Raw genomic sequence first — 21298 nt, forward strand, 5'->3', positions numbered from 1 at the left:
ACCTCAGTATGCAAACTGGCAACAGTGTGAAACAAGAAGGAGAGAGAAATGAGAAATTCAATAAACATGGATTGTAAAAAATTGCCATTTTAGGTTTTACAATTACAATTACAGATGGGCGATGTACAATAAGGAGAAAAGTAAATAAATAATAGGAGAACTATAGTGTATAGAGGTGCTTGCATACAGGTGGGAGACATTTTCCTGGCATGGTTTTGGTCAGCCTGTCCCCACAGAGGGAAAGATCACTGCATTTAAGTTATTCTGAGTCATCACCATTATCCCATGATGAAACATTACTATCCTGGTGCGAGTGGTCTCCTCCAGCATGGTAATGGTCCAATCCACACAGGGTGTGAAAGGTCACTGATGGGTTCGATGAGTATGAAAATGATATCAGTCTTATTTTATGGCTAACACACTCACCAGGGTCGGCTTGTATAAAATGTCTAAGCTAATAAACTTTGACTGTAAAAATTTCTTAGTAAAAAGAAAAATTTTGAGTCTTTTTATAAAGAGCCACAAAGTAACTTTTGGCAAAGTCTAAATATGTTTCTTCAGTGCTGACTGAAGTGTAAAATAGACACTACAATTACCTGTTATGCACTCAAACACTGCATCAGCCAATAATGGGATAAAAGTGTTGTGACATGGTTGTGTCACAGCTTCATGCCATGATTAAGATAACCCACCATTCATTTTGTCCAACATTATGCTTTAATATATTGTAGCATGTCATAGGAAAGCTTATAAGATATTTCTCCTACAAGGACAAAACAGTTTTAAATTACAACCATCTGCCCAGTACAGAGTTTGTATGTTAATTAAATGCGCATTTAATTGTTTTCTGTTTTTCCATTACCGAGAACAAGGCCATCAACCTGAAAATGGAACATTCCCTTTAAAGATGTACTCATGAACTTTGACATGTTGTGTAGGAGTGTGGGTAGTGAGACAGGATTTTGTATTGTTTATCGGCTTATCATCATACATTTCCAAAGTATGTGTTTAGTGCTTAGCTGCTGCTCTTCTGACTCTTAACTGACTCAGAGGACCTCTGCAGCTCTCCTAAGATTTTGGAGTAATATGTTAGACAGCTCTCTCCATCACCACCCTCAAAATACCAAATGAGGGTATGTCTGTCGGCGTTCGTTCCTCTAATAGGGTTCTAGAGACTTGAATAATCTATGATAAAGAGCAGTGATGCTGTTGGGTCGTGGTGAAACATTATCTGCTAAGACACTTGATATTTTTTTTTGATATTTTCTGGGTATGCTGTGTGCATCATTCTTCATTTTTAAAATACTCTGGTGTTGCTAAAATCATGAAGAGTTCAGCTTAGTCTTTTATCTGATCAAGATTGGATCTCCACCAAAGCGAGAAATGAGAGACAAGAAAGAATCGTCGCAAGTCATCATGACACAAAGTCTGGACCTGCTTCACTGACAATGAAGAGATGACGTTGGATACTGTTACAGACAAAAACTGTATCCAGCTGTATGGCTTCAATTTCGATGTCTTCACAGTCTCTACTGAGGACACATCATCTGATTATGCCAGATTATGCCTATAACTTTGCTAGATTGAGGTTGAAGTCCCAAATATGCATTGAACAATAATATAAATAGAGTATCATGAAAATTCAGTCTGTTTACTGTTTATGATGATATGACAATATAAAGCTCTGGATGTATATTTACTGTAGATGTAGATTTGAATATCGTGTTCAATGATGATTTGTCCTTGTGACAAATTGGACATCATAGAGATGTTCATGAAACTGTGTGATAGCTAAAGTAAATCCCACACCTTGAGCAAATGGGGCCTCAGAGCTCCGAATTTTCCTTGTCAGGCAATCAAAGACAAGCGCGGATGTTTTCTGTACGCTGAGATTAAATGTCAGAGCCCTCCCATCTTCTCTCTTGACAGAATGTTATAACATTTGCCCTTCTGTACATTTATATGCTGGTGTTCTTCAAAATATTGTAAGCAGGGAGACAAATATGTTGTGAGTGTTATTTTTTGATCCTATTCCCTAAACTCTTACCTTATTGTAAAATGATATAGGACACAAAACACTCTCCCCTAAGGTCTACTATTGCTTTAATCACACTAAGTGAATTATAATAAGAAATGTTTAAATATATTAGATGAGTACATGTGAGGGTTTAAAGTCTTATTATTTTTTCTCTATTTCAGCTGGACAGAACAGAGGTGATCAAGAGCAACTTGCACCCGGTCTTTGCCAAGGTTTTCTCTCTGGACTACTACTTTGAGGAGGTTCAGAAGCTGCGATTTGAAGTCTACGACATCCATGGCACTCACAGCATCGGGACCCGTGACGACGACTTCCTTGGTGGGGTGGAGTGCACTCTTGGCCAGGTAAGCAGATGCTATCACATTGTGTTGACTTGTAGTAGTTGTGTTTTCCAGAATACACAGATGCTGACTTAAAATTCTGTTCGTTTTTTTCCCCTTAAAAATTGTGATTTGTCTGCCTTAAAAGCATCTTCCGTAGTCTGCGATGTTGGTAGTAAATAAACCTATATAATACCTATATATATTTGCAACATAGTGTCCTTGTACACTACTCTTTACTGCTGAGGGCTCAAGGCCAACCTTGTGTTCATCTTGCTCTTTGCAGATCGTGGCCCAAAAGAAGATGGTGAAGCCTTTGTTGCTGAAGTACGGGAAATATGCTGGAAAATCCACCATCACGGTAAGTTTCTTACCTTGTGCTTATGACCTTACTGCTCTGTGGACTGACGTTGTCTGGACATTTACAAAGTGGAAGTTATTAGCTAAAGAGCTGAGCGAAACACATTTTTGGCCATAACTCACAAATTCATACACTAATTAAGACACAATTTAACACAAATGTCTAATAGAATAAAATGATGACATTTTATATCCAGAAGGTCAAAGGTCAACTTCACTGTGACATCATAATGTTATGAAAGAACACAACTCAGGACTGGTTGGCGGAGACATACAACCCCAAGGCAACTGAAGACACCACTTACAGAATGGCTTCATGTTGCTGCTTTACATTGCTGGGTGGCGATAGTTGTTAAATGTAGACATCACCCCTCTCTGAGAACTTTCTATCTGCTTTATGTGTCCATTTTTTGGTGGCATGGGGTGTCAAACATTGCAATCCACGCAGGGAAGCAAGCAAATCCACATGGAAGAAATGATGCATAAATAAGACATCACTTGTGTCCGATGTGGAAGAGGAGAGCTGTTGGTTCATTAAGCACCATCTTACAGTTAACAAGCCAGTGGTGATAGCATATAATAAACAAGATGAGCAAGATCGTGCAGTGCTACACTCTGGTTTGTAGAGTAGCCGCTCTGCCTTGTTTGGGAATACACAAGAGAGTCTCCTCTTCTTCTAATTAATTTTTATTGCAGACTAGATGCTACAAAGCCTACTTTTGTTCATTTAATTATAAATGTACAGGAGGTAGACTTAATAATCAATTTACAATGTCATGCAACCAATACACATTGCTCTTCAACAAATAAAAAACCTATACAGTATTTTTTTAAATGTAGCACTGTTATCAATAGTATTGAATTGGATTGCCGTATACTGTAAGGATGTTCCTGGTTTTGATTTTTGAACTCAGTGCCATTTCTCTCACTTTTGCAGGAAACTTTTCTCTCATCTATTCTCCTCACTCATTGCATACATAAAGGACCTGGTCTGAGATTTGAACCCAGGATCCCTGTGAGGGAAAAATTTAAGACAAACTCCATTTTAAATCTCAGTCATATCACCTCTAGCCAGAGTTAGACTTTATTTAAACCAGAGCCAGCAGCAAAGACCTTTTGAAGGTCTTCTGGATGGATCTTTTTTTTACCATTTCATCTATACAAGCATATAGAATTCAGGGCACCATCATAATATGAAACGTGTTATCTAACGTGTTGTTGCTGCGCACACATGATGGTACTAAAATAAGTCTTCAAGTTTTCAATTGCATTTGCAATATTGTACAAACTGATTCAATTTTGCTTGTTATGTCTTAAAAGAAGATTTGTGTATATTTTTAATATATGCATAAATACAACCATTAATATATGTGGTAGAGACACAGAGCACATACACACGTATTTGTACTTCTATACAGTATTGTGAGGACTCCTATTGACATAATACATTTTATCATTAATCAATACACATCACAACACTTACCTGCCCAATCCTAACCCACATCCTAAAAGTTCATGCTACATTCAACCGTAAAACTAAATATTGTCCTTTAAACAGCCCTTTGCAAAAACCATTAATTGGGAAAAATATGCTCACTCTCAAGGTCTGAACTTCAAATGGGTCCTGACAAGGATAGAAATACATGATCACACACAGTTACACACACACACACACACACACACACACACACCTTCTGCCCACACCTTTTATAAAGATTTCCCCTCGCACTTGGTGTGTGTCAGGACAAGCTGTCTGATAAAAAGCACAAGTTACCTATTTTGCAGATCATGGCTGTCTGGCTTTGTCAAATCCTGGCCGTGCCCACGGTACAGCCACAGTCCTGGCAATTTGATGTAAAGTTTCTGCGAGTTTCAAATAAAGGATCAGTGAAAAAGCAGACCTCTGTTTTCTGGGAGTGAGCCAGACAGTTTAGAGACAGCAGCAGAGGGTGCACGGTGATTCTTAAAAATGGCAATTCTGAACTTTTTCTACTAACACATAAGACCAAACAAGCAAAACAGCAGCCATTCAGAGAGCAAGCTGTTACACAACTGTACTGTTGCATTGTGCTGTACGTGGTAACTTTTATAGCCATAAAAAGTTCAATGTACAAGTTGAAGAAATAACCTATGACAGTGGGGGACTCTAGTTTGCAGCTAATGGTGCTCTCTACTCTCTGGCTTATATGCCCAGCAATCAAGTAAAAGCCACTTCAAAAGATACAGTTAGGTACAGATACAGTTAACTGCTTATTATAGTGCAAATGTAGTTACTTTTTGAAATACAGAGGAAAAATTCTGTATGAATACTCATATAAAAAACATGCAATTTAAGACAAGAAAGCCTGTATTAAATCTCAGTTTTGAGTTAGCATACATTCTATGTAAATGTTTATATTAAATTTGTTGTTTTAAATACTGGCAGATAATGTCCACCTTAATTTTCTAAAGGCTTCATCTGCAACCAAATATCAGTTGTCAAAAAAAATTTCAATTTCAGTTACAACTCTAGTTTTTATGAGCTTTAGGGATTTTTTCCTGAAATGTGGGTCATTTCTTGCCAATGAATAATACAGCCCATATATACAAAAAAAAATTACTGACAAATCTTATTTCCTTTCAGGTGCATGCTGAGGAAATTTCTGGCAACAACGGATATGTGGAGTTCTCCTTCTGTGCCAAGAAGCTCGATGATAAGGTGAAAGGAGCAACCGTTTTTTGATGGAAATACCAGCACAGTTCGTGTTTTATTAGATGTGGTTTAGTAGCTCTTGACAGGGATAGTAGCAATAGTAATATGACAGTGATGATACTGTAGTGCAGCCTCAGGAAGCACCCACAGTTCCTCACTGGCCTCGAAGTTATGCACATGTAAAGGATAATTTTTCAATTTCAGCAAAAATCATTGTAGAATTTCATGTTATAAGAGGAGAAATTGTTAACATGTAAAGCTGCAATGATCATTTGTGAACATGCTAGGCTCACATGTAAATGACATGACATTATATAATATCACGTGAAATCTGTGCTTTTAGTTTGAATTTATATGGTTCCACTTTAAGGCTGCATACCACTGACCTTAGCTACTCCTGCTCCCACACTGTCAAATTTTGCTGACGGCATATTTCAATCAAAAACACAGCAGGGGCTTTCATCCAATTACAACTCTGATGACATGAAGTCGCACCATGTTCTCAGGACCGAGCCTTAGGATGCAAGACTCATAGGTTGCCCTTGATTCTCAGTGGTATTGGGAGGAAAATTCAAATTTTCTATAGCATGTACATTCATTTGAAATTACAGTTTGCAAATCGTAGCTACTCTGATGGTAAAAGTGAACCTAAAAAAATCTTTACTAGAGTATATCCTTCCTCTGCATGTGATGTTTGCTATCGGTATGCAGTGTTTTCCTGGAAGTATTACATTTCTGATGAAATGCTGGGGAATCTGCACACTTGTTTTTTTTTTTTTAAATTGAACTGATTAATTTGCACCCATTCAAATAAGTCACTGTTACAGTTTGGATTTTATAGCTGTGGCAGCATCATAGTGGCACAATGGTGTGTAATCATGTGGCACTAACACTACAGCAGCTTGTTTGGTACACTGATTACTTGGAATAAAAACCTACACATTTTGGTTCGTGGTGCCAAGTAGCTAAAAACACTGATGATGAAAATGATTGACACTGGCTTTGTTCACATGCACGGACAGTTTCGTTCTGGTTAGAAAAATAGCCCACCTTTGGGAGGATTGATTGCAAACATTTTCATTCAGAAGTGAAAGATTAAGGTCTGGTTATGAGATGTGGAAAAATTTGGGATTTGCTGTCACGATTACTTTTCTTTTATCAGAAGCAAGTGCTCTGTCAGATTGGGATGGGATATGAAATTTACTTGTTAAAGCAACAATAGTTGTTTTTTTTCTGTCCACTTGAGGGCAGCGAAAGAAGTTCTAAATATTAGATTGACATATCATCATCTTAAAAAGTTGTAAAGGCCAAAGTGTTGGCTATAGTATTAGTCAGTAATGTATTACTTTCTAAAATTGTACATTAATGTAATTACTATTCTCATTAATGTATAGTTCAGGGCATTACCATTTGAAATTCAGTATGTTACTAACCCCAGCAATCCTCCCTTACTTTGGCAATTTGTTAGTTGACTTGTTTCCTGTCTAACCGGTAGATTGATATTCAGTTTGTTCTCTCTGTGTTCAGCGGGCGGCCTGGTGTGGTCAGTAAGTGCTAGCTTGATGCAGGAGCTCAGGGTGTTGAGAGGCATTTAGCCGCCACAAAAAGAGGAGGAATGCTACTCTCTGTAATTCCAAAGCTATCTTATATACAGTTTGTCTTATTAGTTGTCTTGCCAACATCACTGTTAAGGCTACATTCACGAATCAGCTGCTTGTTTTAGAGAGTTGGAGCATGTGTGAACCCCGCAGCCCCACTGTGGGGGCGGGACTTTATGCAGTCACTGGGGCTAAAATCAAACTTAGCTGTGATAGTCAAAAAATACCTCTAAACTGTAGACATGTTCAAACTAAACAACTTGTTTGAAATATGGGAAACGCACAAGATGTAACGTCTATATGGAGGTTTTGAAACTGTTTAAAAAGCATCACTGGAGCTGGCAAGTATAGTGAAAGTCAAGTAATATTACTAATTACTTTTGCTGTTTAGTAATTAGTAGTTTAGTGTAAGTAACATTTTCCAAATAACTTGCCCAAAGCTGGTTAGCAAACAGTAGCCTATTTACACCTCCAACAGACAGAGAGTCCTGTCTCTGAGGGACTTTAATATAAGTCCAATATTCTCTCTCCTTTTAGCTCTGTTTTGGCCTCCACCAACTCCAACATTTAGCCACTATCTTCACCTGCTAGCTCTGTTTGACTTTTGTTGAATCAAAACAGTAAACCTTTGTCCATAAAACCAAAACCACCAGCTAACGAACGCTAAAACAGCCCATCCATTCTTGATTGATTGATCCATTGTTAATATAAAAAATATTGAATAGTGCAGCTTCAAGTGGTTAATTCATGTATGTAAGGCAAATGGTTGATGTCATCAGGTGAGACAATTAACTTTTGTGCTCCTGTCATACTACGCACCCGTTTGATATTATGATTGTAAACTTAAATAACCCCTAAAACAAGGAAATCATATTTCTGTGATCAGGTGTTTTATCAGGTAGTATACATTTTCTTAAGAATACAAATTGGCAATTTATCTAACACAGACAACAGATAATGACTGACGCAGGAATGATTTCTGCTTGACAGCTGTATAATCTGAACCTGCTGTAAATATTGATCACAGCAGAGACATTGGCGAATGGGAGGATTAATGATGAGATATTAGCATTGCTGTTATTGTTAGCGTGGGATTAAATTTTGACATGTGCATCTGATCAGTCTGATCATGCTGCTCATGCCACTGGCTTGCGGTTGCCATGACAACAAAGAGAGGATGCTACAGCTCTTTTTTGCTCCCGTCCCTCAGGAGATGTATCTGGCTAATGTGGCGGGAAATGCAGCATTTACTGTCTGATTCTGTGTTTACAAAACCCTCTCACCCTCTCACCCACACTCCAAACTCCCCCCACACAGTAATCATTTGTTTTCCTCCCTGAAGAATCAATTGACCTAAATAATCAGTGTTGCTCTGCTCTTAGACGCATGGACTTGAGACTCAGGGGATGATTTAAGGCTACCCCAAATAGCCGTAAAGGATGCGAAATCTTAAGCTTGTTTTCAATTTAGCAGGCTATATACTAACACTAGTGATTTAGAAGCTTGTAAAATATTCTTAAATCCTCCTCTAAACAAAAAAGTTTCAAACACCCTATTTTTTTTTTCCTCAGTCTTACTTCACAACATTGATGTCGTCTCCTCCAAAAGAACCACCATGCTGTGCTGTAAATTTTATGCCTGCTTCTTCCTGACCTTTAATCACAGACACAAATACATCTGCCTCTGCAATGAAGCAATAGTAAATCAGTGTCGACAGCCATTTGTGTTAATTTCAGTTTCCTCCTCATCTGAACAACTCCTATACACATACTGAAATAACCCAAACATCGACCTGTTGATGCTGTTCTGTAATTTTGCCTGTGTGGTGTCCATCATAGGCCCATGGTAAATATTGGCAAACATCAACTGAGTCACTACCTTTAAGAGAAGTAATGGAAATCAACCACAAAGTGTTAAATGTGATCTTGTATGTATCATTTGTTCCCATTTGTCTCTTATTAAATAGATTTTGTTCTCAATGAGGCTTCCTGAATAAATAAAGCTAAAAACGAGAACTACAAAAATGACTTCCTTTCATACTTTTGCTTATTTTATCATTATTATTATTATTATTATTATTTTTTTTATTCATAGATGTTCTAGAAATCTGACCTAATGTTACCTGAAGAAATCCTTAATGATAATTGATAATTATTATAAAACTTAATAAAGATGTTTTAGAGTCTGGTACTAACATTACACTTCTGTTTCTGCAGGATCTCTTCAGCAAATCAGACCCATTTTTGGAAATATACCGAATCAATGATGATGAAACTGAACAGCTTGTGCACAGAACTGAGGTAAAGTCACCATATTCCCTCTTCAGTCTCATCAACAGCTGTTAATGCATTTTTACCACTTTTCTTCATATACAGTATGTTCCTACTCTAACAGGTGATTAAAAACAACCTGAACCCTGTGTGGGAGCCCTTCAAAGTGTCTCTCATATCCCTGTGCAGCTGTGATGAGGACCGGAAGCTCAAGGTAAGCGGCCTTTAGGAACTGTAAGTCCACACCAATAAAAATCACAGCAGTCAGTGACTCAGAATCTGCATAGCAAGTTCCTTTCAGCGGCGGGAATCAGAAAGCAGAGTCACACCGACAGAGACAAAGTAGTAAACAGTGTTGTCTGTGTGTGCCACAGTGCCTAGTGTGGGATTATGACTCCAGGGGGAAGCACGACTTCATTGGCGAGTTCTACGCCACTTTCAGGGAAATGCAGAAAATTTCCAGTGGAAATAAGGTCAGTGAACGGAGAGGCGGAGAAGAGTAGAGGAGAGACAGCCGTGGAACTGTTTCATCCACTTCCAATATGCCTTTCATTTTACTCTGCTGAAATCCATCACAGATGAGACAAATGTCATGGTGCTTAGGATATATTGCCAGTCTTCAAAATAGGTTTTCACTCCTGTTCTTTGTCCTCAACTCGCTCTGTTTAAGGTGACGTGGGATTGTGTGAATCCCAAGTACAAACAGAAGAAGAGAAATTATAAAAATTCAGGAGTTGTCATCCTCAGTGACCTTAAGGTAAGAAACTGCAGTAGAAATATATCATATTTATCAGAATAGTCAACACTGGAGGGAGCTGAACTAATCAGTATTTTATTTTTTTATTTTACATCATGACATAGAAATAAACAACCTTTACTATACAAACAAAAATGAACCCAGGAGATTTTTATTATGTAAATCAGCTCTTTAGGATTGAAGGAACAATATGAACTAATTTTAGCAATAAATGCTTGTTTGCATGTATATACTGTGCATAGAAACACTCTCATTGTACATCTAAATAACCCTATACACCTAGGACATTTTTAGTTTCCACTGTTTTGATAAGGTATATCACAAAATGTCTCTTTTTAGCCTTCACAGTCAACAGCTTTGTTGAGTTAATTCCACTTTAATGACCAGATGCTACAGTACAAAACACTGTAGCTGAGCATTCGCTCACCCAACCAAACACCCCTTCTGAGATTTTGTATGTAAGAAATACTCCTTTTTTTTTGTTGCAGCTCCACAGAGTGTACTCCTTCCTAGATTACATCATGGGAGGATGCCAGATTCACTTTACGGTAAACTGAGCAGTCTGTGTTTTGATGAAGCTTCACTGTCATTGAGCTTTTAACTGCACTGGCCATATGTGTATGAATTACCTATTGCTCTCAAATTCTCTGCATCTTCTTTGTTTGTGTAAGATGTAGGTTTGTAGGTAAACAGGCTTTGGTATGGCTTTGCTGGTCCAAATGCAGGAAATCATTTTCAACACAGTTTTAAAGGATCTTTTTACCCCTGAAACAACCCTAATGGTGTTTTTGTCTATGTACGCAGTTAGTTTTCTTAGTGAAGGCAGCCTCATGGGATACATTCCAACCTTCTTCAACTCTTGCCCCTTGGTCTGCCCTCGGTAGTTCTACCTCTCACTCTCTGGCTGGATCACTGAAGCAATGAATATTAATCATGAGCACTGCTGTGATAGATGCAGTTCCTCCTTGTTTAAATAGCTGGCTGCTTGGATCTATGGTGTATGGAAACTGTAGCTGCTTCCTTGTATGTGGGTGTAAAAAGTGCAAGTTCTTACCTCTGATCAGATAATTTATACTGCCATTAGGCATATTTCAGGCTCGCTCACACAGAATGACTTGTAATATCATAAGCAGCCAAGTGATAGACTTTGTAAAAATGTGTGACAAAAGAAAAACTTAACTGATCCTGTCATATTGTTCATTTTGTACATTGTCTACCAGGTTGCCATTGATTTCACAGCATCCAATGGAGACCCCAGGAACAGCTGCTCATTGCACTACATCAACCCTTACCAGCCCAACGAGTACCTGAAGGCTCTGATAGCAGTGGGGGAGATCTGTCAAGACTATGATAGGTTTGTCAATCTTTTGTTTCTTAGTAAAGGCTCTTCAGTGCCTACAGGGATTGTCAGTATCTCCTGTTGTGAAACAGAGCTGCAGAGTGTCCCTTGCATGCCAATTTGGTGAGATCTCTCACTCTGAAAGGAGCCACTCCATCTCAACCACACATAAGGACGATAATGGAAATTGTGGAGCACTGAATAAGAATGGCATTGAATCCTGCAAGTTATTATATTTTTGCTCGCCAGTTTGTCAGAAAACAGATGGAATTTAACTGTTGACCACCAGCTCCTCCAATTCATCTCTTCAATGAAAGGGACTTTGCATTTTGAATTCTCTCTATTAGTTGATTTACAAGCCGCACATTGTCAAACAAGCAGCTAATTACTTGCAGCACAAGTACAATCTTTTTTACTGTCCTCATCATGTTCACATTGGTAGGTCAAATTTAATCTGGGTAAGTAATGCATGATAAACTGTTTGTATCTGGGAAAATTAGAGCAAGCAAATTTGGCCTCTACTGGCATTACTTATAGATGAGGCTAATCTGGGGCTGAAGATGGTGCTTGGTGAAGGCAGTCAAGGACACTGACACAATATTCTAGACAGACTCATTTATGGCTTCTTAATGATTAACCATTTTTTCAGTCTATCAGAAAGATTATATTTTTTACCTCGTGCCAGCCTCAGGCGTTTAAGGCCGGTGCAGACATCAGTTTTGTTACTGACAATGTTTGGCGCGGATTTCTAAGCAAATTTTTCTTAAGATTTTTTTTATTTGTTTGTAACCCATTCTAGCAACAGTTTGGAGCAAAAAAACCTATTAACACCACATCTAGCTCATATTGATTTTTATTTTAGCAAATAAGACAATAAAACAAACCAAAGTGAACATTAAATAAGTTAATAAATGTATCTTATATTATAGCATATGAACAAATACTTAGTTAATGTATAAATTGTACTATATATAATGCAGTGCTTTTCCTTTGACCATCATCACAATTACTTTAATTACTTTTAATGACAGATTACTTGTTGTCTGTCATCAAAATTGCAGTTGTTTTCTTTATGGCCCCACTCAGGAAATCCTTGTCATTTTGATCAAATCACAAATATCCTAGTTTTATGTAACCTCAATTCTTTTGTCGCATCATCAATAAGTAAAGTAATTTTCAATCTTGCGTGACTTACTTGCACAGGCTTCCAACCGACACCCACTCTCCATTCAGACACAATTTGCAAATCGGCCCAGTTCTTACATTTAGGGGTCTGTTTTTGAGAATATCTCAAAACTTTTGAACAGATTTTGAAGAAAAAGAAAATTACCCTTTCTAAGTAAACTGATTTAGATTTGGTTACAATTGTAAGAATGGGTGCCATGGGTGAAGGATTAAGTAATTTGTTTCTGGTGGGAATGTAGTCCTTTTTGATATTACTTCTTGATGTCACAAGATACCTTTTTTTTTTTTCCTTTTTTTTCTTCTTTTTTTTTTTTTTACATTTTAGGATATTGATATAAAGATAAATCTTTATCTTACATGCTGGTCTGGCATAGGATTTTCCTTTTCCAGACCAGTAATATTATTGTTACAAGGTGCTTGAAGCTGGACATCATGGGGGCCTAAGGGTTAACATATATTCACACAGTAGTGGCTGCATGTGCTTTCTCCTGTAGAAACTCACTACTACAGTTTCCTCTCAGCATCTGTTGCAGCTACTGGTCCTCCTTCTTAGCTCGCATAGGCTCATTACCCAGAGCTACAGTCAAGCACATGCAGAGACAGGGGCTACGACAGCAGGATAGCAGGCACTTCAAAAAGAAGTGGGAGGCATTATAGCTGGAGAAAAAACACAGGAGGTGCAGCGTGAAGCCTGTTTGAGGAGTCATTAAAGACAATGAAGTGATTTGAACGAAATTATATTTTCATGTGACAATTCCCGTTACTGTAAATGTACATACTGGCTGATACAGTCATACACACTTTTGTTTTTAAAATGACTGATTGTTTAATTGTGAACAAATATTAAACAATGTACAAATGTGCAGTTATTGCAAGCAGGCTTGCAGGTGCTTACTAATTAATGGGAAATTATTTATAATATGATCTGTTTCAGAGAAAGACCCTCTCATCTGTCGAAACTAAGCCAGATGAGGATTAACACTCCTGATTTATGCAGATCCTCCTATTGAATATGAGGGGAGCACTGTCTGGCTAATTATAGCATCGTAGAGATTGCACTGGAGACACTCAGAACATGCCTGGAAGTTAGCAGTTCATCCTAGTAGCTTTATTATTTTCATGTTTACATAGATACACAAGAGCATCATACATGGAAACATGCCTCTGGGGGAACAGTGACTGCAAGTTGTAGGCAGCCCTTTCCCTTTTAGGTTGGAATTGTAATTGAGGTGTAAAACGTGGGCAGGCAAACCTTTTAGCCCTTAGTGAACATAGGTGATGTGGGATTGTAGAGTCCTTGCAGAGGAGTGCATTATGGAGCTTGAGTGACGAGCTTTCGTTTGTGTGGGCAGAGGATGGTTTACCTTGCTGAGAGTTATTATACTGGGCACATCTCCCCAAGGCTTCTCACGTATGCTGTCATACGGTGAAAACCAGTTGTCACTAAGCTTCTCTGTCTGGGCTGAAGGTGCTATGTCATATCTCTACAACTATGGAGTTTGATGATCGCTTAATACATTTATAAATTGCACATAGAAACCAATTCATTAAGCCCCCAGGGCAATTTATAAAGGTATGGAAAGAGTCAAGAGGTTGAGATAATGAGTGCTGTTAACAATAGCAAGAATAAAACTCGGAATAAAACTGACTCAAAATGAATACCCAATTCCCCATTAAAACATTTTCATTAAAAGTCTTTTCCAACATTGGTAAAGCCGGTGAAACCAATGTAATACCAAAACCATAATGACATTTTTCCTATTATTTTGCATCCATACAAAATGCCTGTCTTTGAAGGTCACAGTAGTGGGAGCGAAGCTTGTGTTTAGTGGCTGGGAGTTACTATGGTGAGAATGAATGAAAAAAAGTGAGTTGAAAATGTGTAAATGTTGAAGGTGAGGTCAGAGCGGAGGCATCTTTTTATCATCTGTTGTGCAGAAAGCTATTCATTTGTATGTAATATTGTTCCTGGTGTGTGTTTATATCTGTATACAGTATAGTACATTAACCAGGGCATGTGGAGAGGTTGCACTACAAAGAACAGAACCTGGACTCATTCATGTTTATCTTATTTTTTCCTTTTTTCCTTTTTTGAACAGAGTATAATGATAGTAACCAAATGGTCTATGTACCGTATTCACTGATGTCTTTCTAACCAAGCTCCAATTCTCCTAAGCCTGCAGGCTGTTGTCGTTACCACTGGCAGCCATTGTAAATATAAGATTGCAAGGTTAAGGGAAAAGACACACATTATCCTTGAGGTGCAAAAATAATAATAAAAGATGAGCCTCTATTTTCAGTGTTACTGTAATACTAGTGCTGCTACAATAACAACAATTCCGACTACCACTACCACAAAATGTTACAGTAGAACAACTACAACTTTCCAAATTGAAGTCGCTTCTGTCAAGAGTTCACAGTTAAGAGTTTATTGCTCACTCTCTGAGAGTGTAAAAATCACCACTCTGCCAGTGTTTATACAGGTCCACACTCATCGGAGTTAAGTAAACACTTGTGATAGCTCTGGGAAGCTGCCTCAAAGCTTATTAGCTCTACGAGAGGACAAACAACTCTCCAATCAACATACCAAATAGGTAAACACCTATTAACACTGTAAATTTTGCTGTGTAGCCTTTGATGTGGACACACTGTGTCCAGAGTAAATGAATTAAACACATCCTTTCAAATGTTTGTGCCCCAAACTAAGATTCTGTTGAGCTGGAGATATTTTTTGTGATTACACTGGGCTGCAGAATCCGAGGCTGTAGTAAATGTTCTGATAAGGGAGGCAGCCACTGGAGAAATCTATCTGTAGACAAACAATCACTGATGTCACTGAAAACAAGCTGTGACAGCTCTTCTGCCTATCCTAAATGCTGCAAGTTCTAGTTTTTCAACATAAAGTGTTATCTGTTTAATGTGTATTTAGTCTACAGCATGTCCTTAAATTACATGGTATTCAAGGGATACTCCAGAATTTATGACACTTCCATAAAGATAGGGGACTTGTATAGACTGTATAGATGACGTAGCCCCCGTGATGTCACCCACATGTTTATGAAGATGCAGTTTTGAAGTTTAGAGGGGGCTGCTCCGCCATCGCTACTTTAGCAGTGCTAATCCAAAAATGGGCAAAGAGGTGTGGTGTGTGTGGAGCCGAGACTTAGTTGCATGCCGGTTTAATAACTGTAGCATCCTGCTAGCATAGTTAGCACAGCTTGGCGTTTTGCTCAAAGGTTAACCCAAGGCTAATTCATTTGCTGGCTAATTAGCTAGTTAACAGGCTAAGCTAACAAGCCATGTATGGTGAGCGATACTTGCCAATTAGTGCTAACATGCAAATAAAAATAATACTAGAATTTTACTCACCAAGCCAGATTATTTGTCCAATGTTTACATGAAAAATCCTCTAAAAGGCACTAACACCACAAACATAGCTGAGAGGTCACATTTAGTGACTCGAATTAGCTGAGGCAACACTAAGCAGACAGCTAGCTGACTGTGACAGCACCCACCTGTCACTCAAAGCGGCCACGCCCTCAATTTTGCATAACTTTAAGCCTAAATAAAATTTAAATGGGCGAATTGTATAAAAATTCATACCCATACAGTTGTCATGAAGGGGGAAATTAGCAATAGAGACCAAAACAGGTTTTTGTACCAGGCTGTAAGCATGTTTATTTCGGCTGTAAAGTTTGGCATTTTAACATGGGAGTCTGTGGGGATTGACTCGCTTTTGGAGCAAGCCTCAAGTGGCCATTGGAGGAAATGTAGTTTTTGGCACTTCCATGTTCCATGTTCCCTGTTTTTCAGAACCGGAGGTTGCCGCTTACAAAAGACAGGTTAAAAAAAATGGTGAAACAGTATATTACATTTAACATAAGGTAACTTAATAGCATCTTTTGTTGGACCTTCCCTGCCTGGTAAAAACCCATGTTTTTCACAAAAGAAAAGATAATATATATGTCATTAGTCTTTGGGCCTTGCTGTGTATATACACATACAGTAAGACCTTTATATACCTCATCTTTGTATACAACATCACATTTGTTAATGTTTTTACCTGGGAAGGTGTGAAGTACAGGGTTTCTCTACATACATCTGACCATGGTTCAAAAACAGTCTGCATGAGCTATTGTACTCAGATGGGCATAGGATTCATCACTTGATTAGATTGAAGTCACCACTCTGTAGGCCTAGCTGTGTGGAACCAATCCCTCATTCACTCCCTATGTAATAGGCATTCAATAGTTTGCTCTATAGTTACATTGAAGTGAGATTTCTTACACTTTTATGAATCATTGTCATTTTGTGTCAACACTGGCAAGTGTAGAGTCAAACCTTGACATGTTTGAATCACCCAGTGGTGCATTGCATTACGGTGTATTTAGCAGAAAGTAGTATAGCCTATGTGCCATGGGTGCTACTTTTCTTGTTTTATTGTGGGAATCTTTAAGCCGCTATATATATATATTTCATGCTCAGCATTCAGACAGTCTTTTGTTTATTCACAACTATGCACCCCTGACCTTCGACAAGACGCACACTATCCAGCATAGCAGAGCTTCCTACTGTAATATCTGCTCATCTAAGTGGTATGATGAAAAATGTAGACAATAAAGACAGTGAGAACCTCTTTGAACGGGTGCAAATGCTGGCTGCAGGGACTGTGCGACAGATTTCAAATTGTAATTCAAGCTTTGAACATTTATGAAATGCAAACAAGCAGGGGGTTTGCCCCTGGAAACATGAGCAGATGGATAAGCCATCAATATTTTTCAGATCGCTGTCAAAAGCTGTCCCAGATTAAACTGCAGTAACTGTAATATGTGACTGATTAATTTTCTTATCGTTTCAGTGACAAAAGATTTTCAGCTTTGGGGTTCGGTGCCAGAATCCCTCCAAATTATGAGGTGAGTACTCTGCTCTCCATGGTTTTTATTCACCCTAAACCTCCCTTTTTTTCCTATTCCACTCTATTACATTGACTTCCCCGTAACATGAACAGTATTATGCATACTATATATTCATGTGCTCTTATTGAACCCTGGTATTTTCCACTACTCTGGGACTTTACGTCAAGCAAGCTGATTTCCATGACCTATTTCATGACACAATTTGTCACCCTGTCAGATTTTCACATTTGAAACTAATTAGTGAGTTTATTTTTATTCATAAGCCCCTTGTCTTAAAATATCAACTTGTCTTGAGAAAATAACATATTACAATGAAATAAAAGCCCTGTAGTGTTGATGCTCAATTTACATAAGAATTCATGAGTGTGATTTGTTTAAGCAAATTGGACATTGAGAACCAAAAGCCTTCAGTGATTTTAAATAGAGCCCTGGGGAGATGTCTGTCATGTGACACACACACACACACACACACACACACACACACACACACACACACACACACACACACACACACACACACACACACACACACACACACACATACACACTCAGAGGGAGATAGAGAAATAAATACAAGCACAGTTGGAGCCCTTCTGTTTGACCATCTCTCAAATTAGAACAACCTATGTTTAATGTAAGATTGTAATGTGCTGTGTGTTGGTGTGAAATACTAATTATTATAATTTCAATCATGCGAAGATTGTGGCTCGGTTAATACAAACTATTAATTTTTGAATTTACCGTGACAGTGACTGCCTCGCAGGAGTCAAATTTACTTTTACTGCATGCTGTTGCCACATTGTGGTTGATAGTGCAGGTGAATACTGATTAAGTCATCAGACTAATCATGAACTGCATCCATGAACTCACAGGCTACACCTTTGATGGACCTGGGTTCTGTCTCAGTAGTGATGTCATGCACTCTTGTATCCTTAATTATGCATTATGCATACAAATTGTGATTGGAAAACAAGTATAAATAAAAAATTAAAAAGATGTTAATTTGCCAGCCAAGAATAAAAAGGATATGAATGACTGAATTTGTACCAGTGACAGTTTAGAAAAATTCTTAGTTATTATTTATTTAGAGTTTAAGTTTGTTTTAAGAGTTTGTTGCTGGCGTGACAGCTGTCAATAAAACTCTGGTGCACACTTAATAACCCTGATCAATCAGACAGTCAAAAGCAGTTAAAACTGCAGTGTGTTGTGCTTCTATCCCACTCTGTGTACTTTGGCAGTTCATTAAAAAGTGTGCCTCAGCCAATTACCAAATCCCGCTGTAATGAGCTCTTTGTAACACCATTGAACATAAATAAACACAAAGAAACAAAGAAGAATTAAACTGCGCCATGACTTGCTGTCAAGAATTTGATTTCTCACGTGGGTCCTATTGATAAAGGGTGACAATCACCAAAATACTCCAGCTAATGTGTTACCTGTCAGTCTGCATTACTCCTCTTGGTTTGTTTGTTAATTTATTTGAATATTGGCGTGAACACACACAAACTCAGTTAATCTGCTTCATCAAGGTTGTATGTGTGGTTTGATCATATTTAATTGACAGTGACTCCACAACTGTGATCAGCTCCAACGCATCTAACATTTCCTTTTACTCAAAGAGCCCTGCCCTTCCTAACTATTTTAAAAAACACAAAAATACAGAAATCTGTTGAAATAACCAGAAGTGACTTTTTAGAAGATTTTGTTTTCATGTAGGACCTTTTTGCTCACAGTAAGATGACTGACTCAGACAATAGGTTTTCAGGGCCTTTAATACTTACATTTGAGGAGTTTTGTTTTTTTATGTACAAAGCTGAAAAATAAGACTGTAACACTAAATAACTTGCTGTCATACAGTTGAAGTAAAAGCACATGTAACTGATTACATTACTGATGCTTAATGATTCTCCATTCCAATAAATGGTTGCTGCAAATCATGCCAGTGGACCAATCTGTGCAATAACAGAGCCTTACAGCTGCAACACCTAAATGGAAGGCAGCCATTATTAATGTTATTAGTTACACCTGTGTGTTTCCTGCTATTTCATGTGAAATGCCCTGCTGGGAAACAGGCCTGTTAAATGAAAAACAAAACAAGATCTCCTCTCTTGCAGTGCAAAAACTAAATGGTGGTCTGTGGGATTTAATTTTCTAGGACTCCTCATATCTATATCTATACACTGACTGAATTCAGTCTGTAACTCACATTAAATAAAAAATGACTTTAAAAAAATAGCCAGCTGGAGAGGAGTCAGCTGTCACTGATCTGGATGACATTTGGTACTTGTGGAAAAAACTCTTATGAGAGGAGGCATCAAGAGGGGGATTTCAGTTTTGCCAGTTTTGAGATAAAAAAAAGTCAATCTGACATTTGGATGGCAAGAACAGACCAGATAAAAGAAGAAGTGTTGAAATCTCTTTTCAGAAACCAGATTTAAGCATATACTGCACGCTCTATGCTTATTTCTGTATAGTTTGATGAAGCCATGATTCAGGATGTTAATATAAGCCGATCATTTGGAATGTAGTTTACACAAATCAGTACATCGCAGAGCCAAGTCTCACTCTAAAACAACCTGAAAATAAAAGTGTGTTACTTTTATCCTGTGTTTCAAATTAAACTCTCAGTTCCTGATTAAATATTTTTCCTATGATCACATTATCAGCACATACTTCCCTACCTTTATTAATTTACATGCAAACTTAACCATGTAGTTTTTAAATTTGAACTGAAAATACACCCAAAGCAAAAATTAGGTTAGTGCTCCAGACATACATTCATTTTATTGTTTTTGTAATGTGGATATTGTCATATTTCTATAATAACATTATAATGATATTATGATATTGTGCTGAACTCTTGGTTGTTTCAGTTAGCCATTATAATAAAGGTGGTTTTCTCTTAACAGAATTGCAGTTAGAAATACCAGAAGGAAAAAAAAGTTAATGCTCTAACAGATTCCAAAATGGGAGGCGTTTCTGACACAGCATAAAACAGAGCACTGCCCTTCTCAGCAGTGTTTCACAATTTTGAATTTCTCCATCTACAGGTGTCTCATGACTTCGCCATTAATTTTAACCCAGAGGATGATGAATGTGAAGGTGAGGAAAGGCTTTGTACACCAGTTTCCCAGAGAAGTTAATTTCTATGCTGATGATACTAGAATTGATCTCTGTAATCTGACAACACAGCTGCTAAAACATCATTATTGCTCAGCAGATTCTACATCACAAATTTCAGGTATATGAATACATGACACATCAGATTTATAACATCCGACAGTAAAGAAGAAAACAAATTCCTCTCTACAAATTTTTGTGAGCATTCTTGTGTCCATCTTTCTGTAGTTTTATACTCACTCAAGATTCAGTCACAGTAATGTTTTTGGATTTCATAATCGATTATATTTGAAAATGCACGTAAATAAGCCAAAACCTAAAAATCTCAATCTTTCAGGGGATCTTTTAACTTGTTTGAGGCAGACAACATATCCAGACTACTTATAATTCTTTGTCAGACTGATGTGAATGGTTCATCTTAGTGGCCTGTTTATGGCTTATTCAAGTGTAGATAAATCTATTCATGTCTTCATTTTGCTCTGTGCTATCTTTGATCAGGGATCCAAGGGGTGGTTGAGGCCTACCAGAACTGCCTTCCTAAGATCCAGTTGTATGGACCAACCAATGTTTCTCCCATCATCAACAGGATAGCCAAACTGGCAGCAGGCGATGGCAACATTAAAGATGCTTCTGTGAGTGTCCCTTTACACTCTATTGGAAATGTATGAATGTAATACATGCTTTGTTGTTGGGCCCCCCACTG

At 37.9% G+C, this 21298-nt stretch overlaps 1 protein-coding gene across 5 annotated transcripts in view; it reads left to right on the forward strand.

Annotated features, from left to right (window-relative positions):
• Positions 1 to 21298, forward strand: part of cpne7 (copine VII) — a 32616-nt gene that overhangs the window by 4439 nt on the left and 6879 nt on the right. For all 5 annotated transcript variants that reach the window (XM_056375234.1, XM_056375236.1, XM_056375232.1 and 2 more), the window contains 12 exons: positions 2200 to 2382; positions 2645 to 2719; positions 5342 to 5416; positions 9225 to 9308; positions 9403 to 9492; positions 9653 to 9751; positions 9949 to 10035; positions 10524 to 10583; positions 11256 to 11389; positions 17418 to 17472; positions 20526 to 20577; positions 21094 to 21227. In XM_056375234.1, the coding sequence (XP_056231209.1) occupies positions 2200 to 2382; positions 2645 to 2719; positions 5342 to 5416; positions 9225 to 9308; positions 9403 to 9492; positions 9653 to 9751; positions 9949 to 10035; positions 10524 to 10583; positions 11256 to 11389; positions 17418 to 17472; positions 20526 to 20577; positions 21094 to 21227 (1128 nt within the window). The remainder of the gene's footprint in view (positions 1 to 2199; positions 2383 to 2644; positions 2720 to 5341; positions 5417 to 9224; positions 9309 to 9402; positions 9493 to 9652; positions 9752 to 9948; positions 10036 to 10523; positions 10584 to 11255; positions 11390 to 17417; positions 17473 to 20525; positions 20578 to 21093; positions 21228 to 21298) is intronic.

Source organism: Seriola aureovittata, chromosome 1 (genome assembly GCF_021018895.1).
Source record: "Seriola aureovittata isolate HTS-2021-v1 ecotype China chromosome 1, ASM2101889v1, whole genome shotgun sequence".
NCBI lineage: Eukaryota > Metazoa > Chordata > Actinopteri > Carangiformes > Carangidae > Seriola > Seriola aureovittata.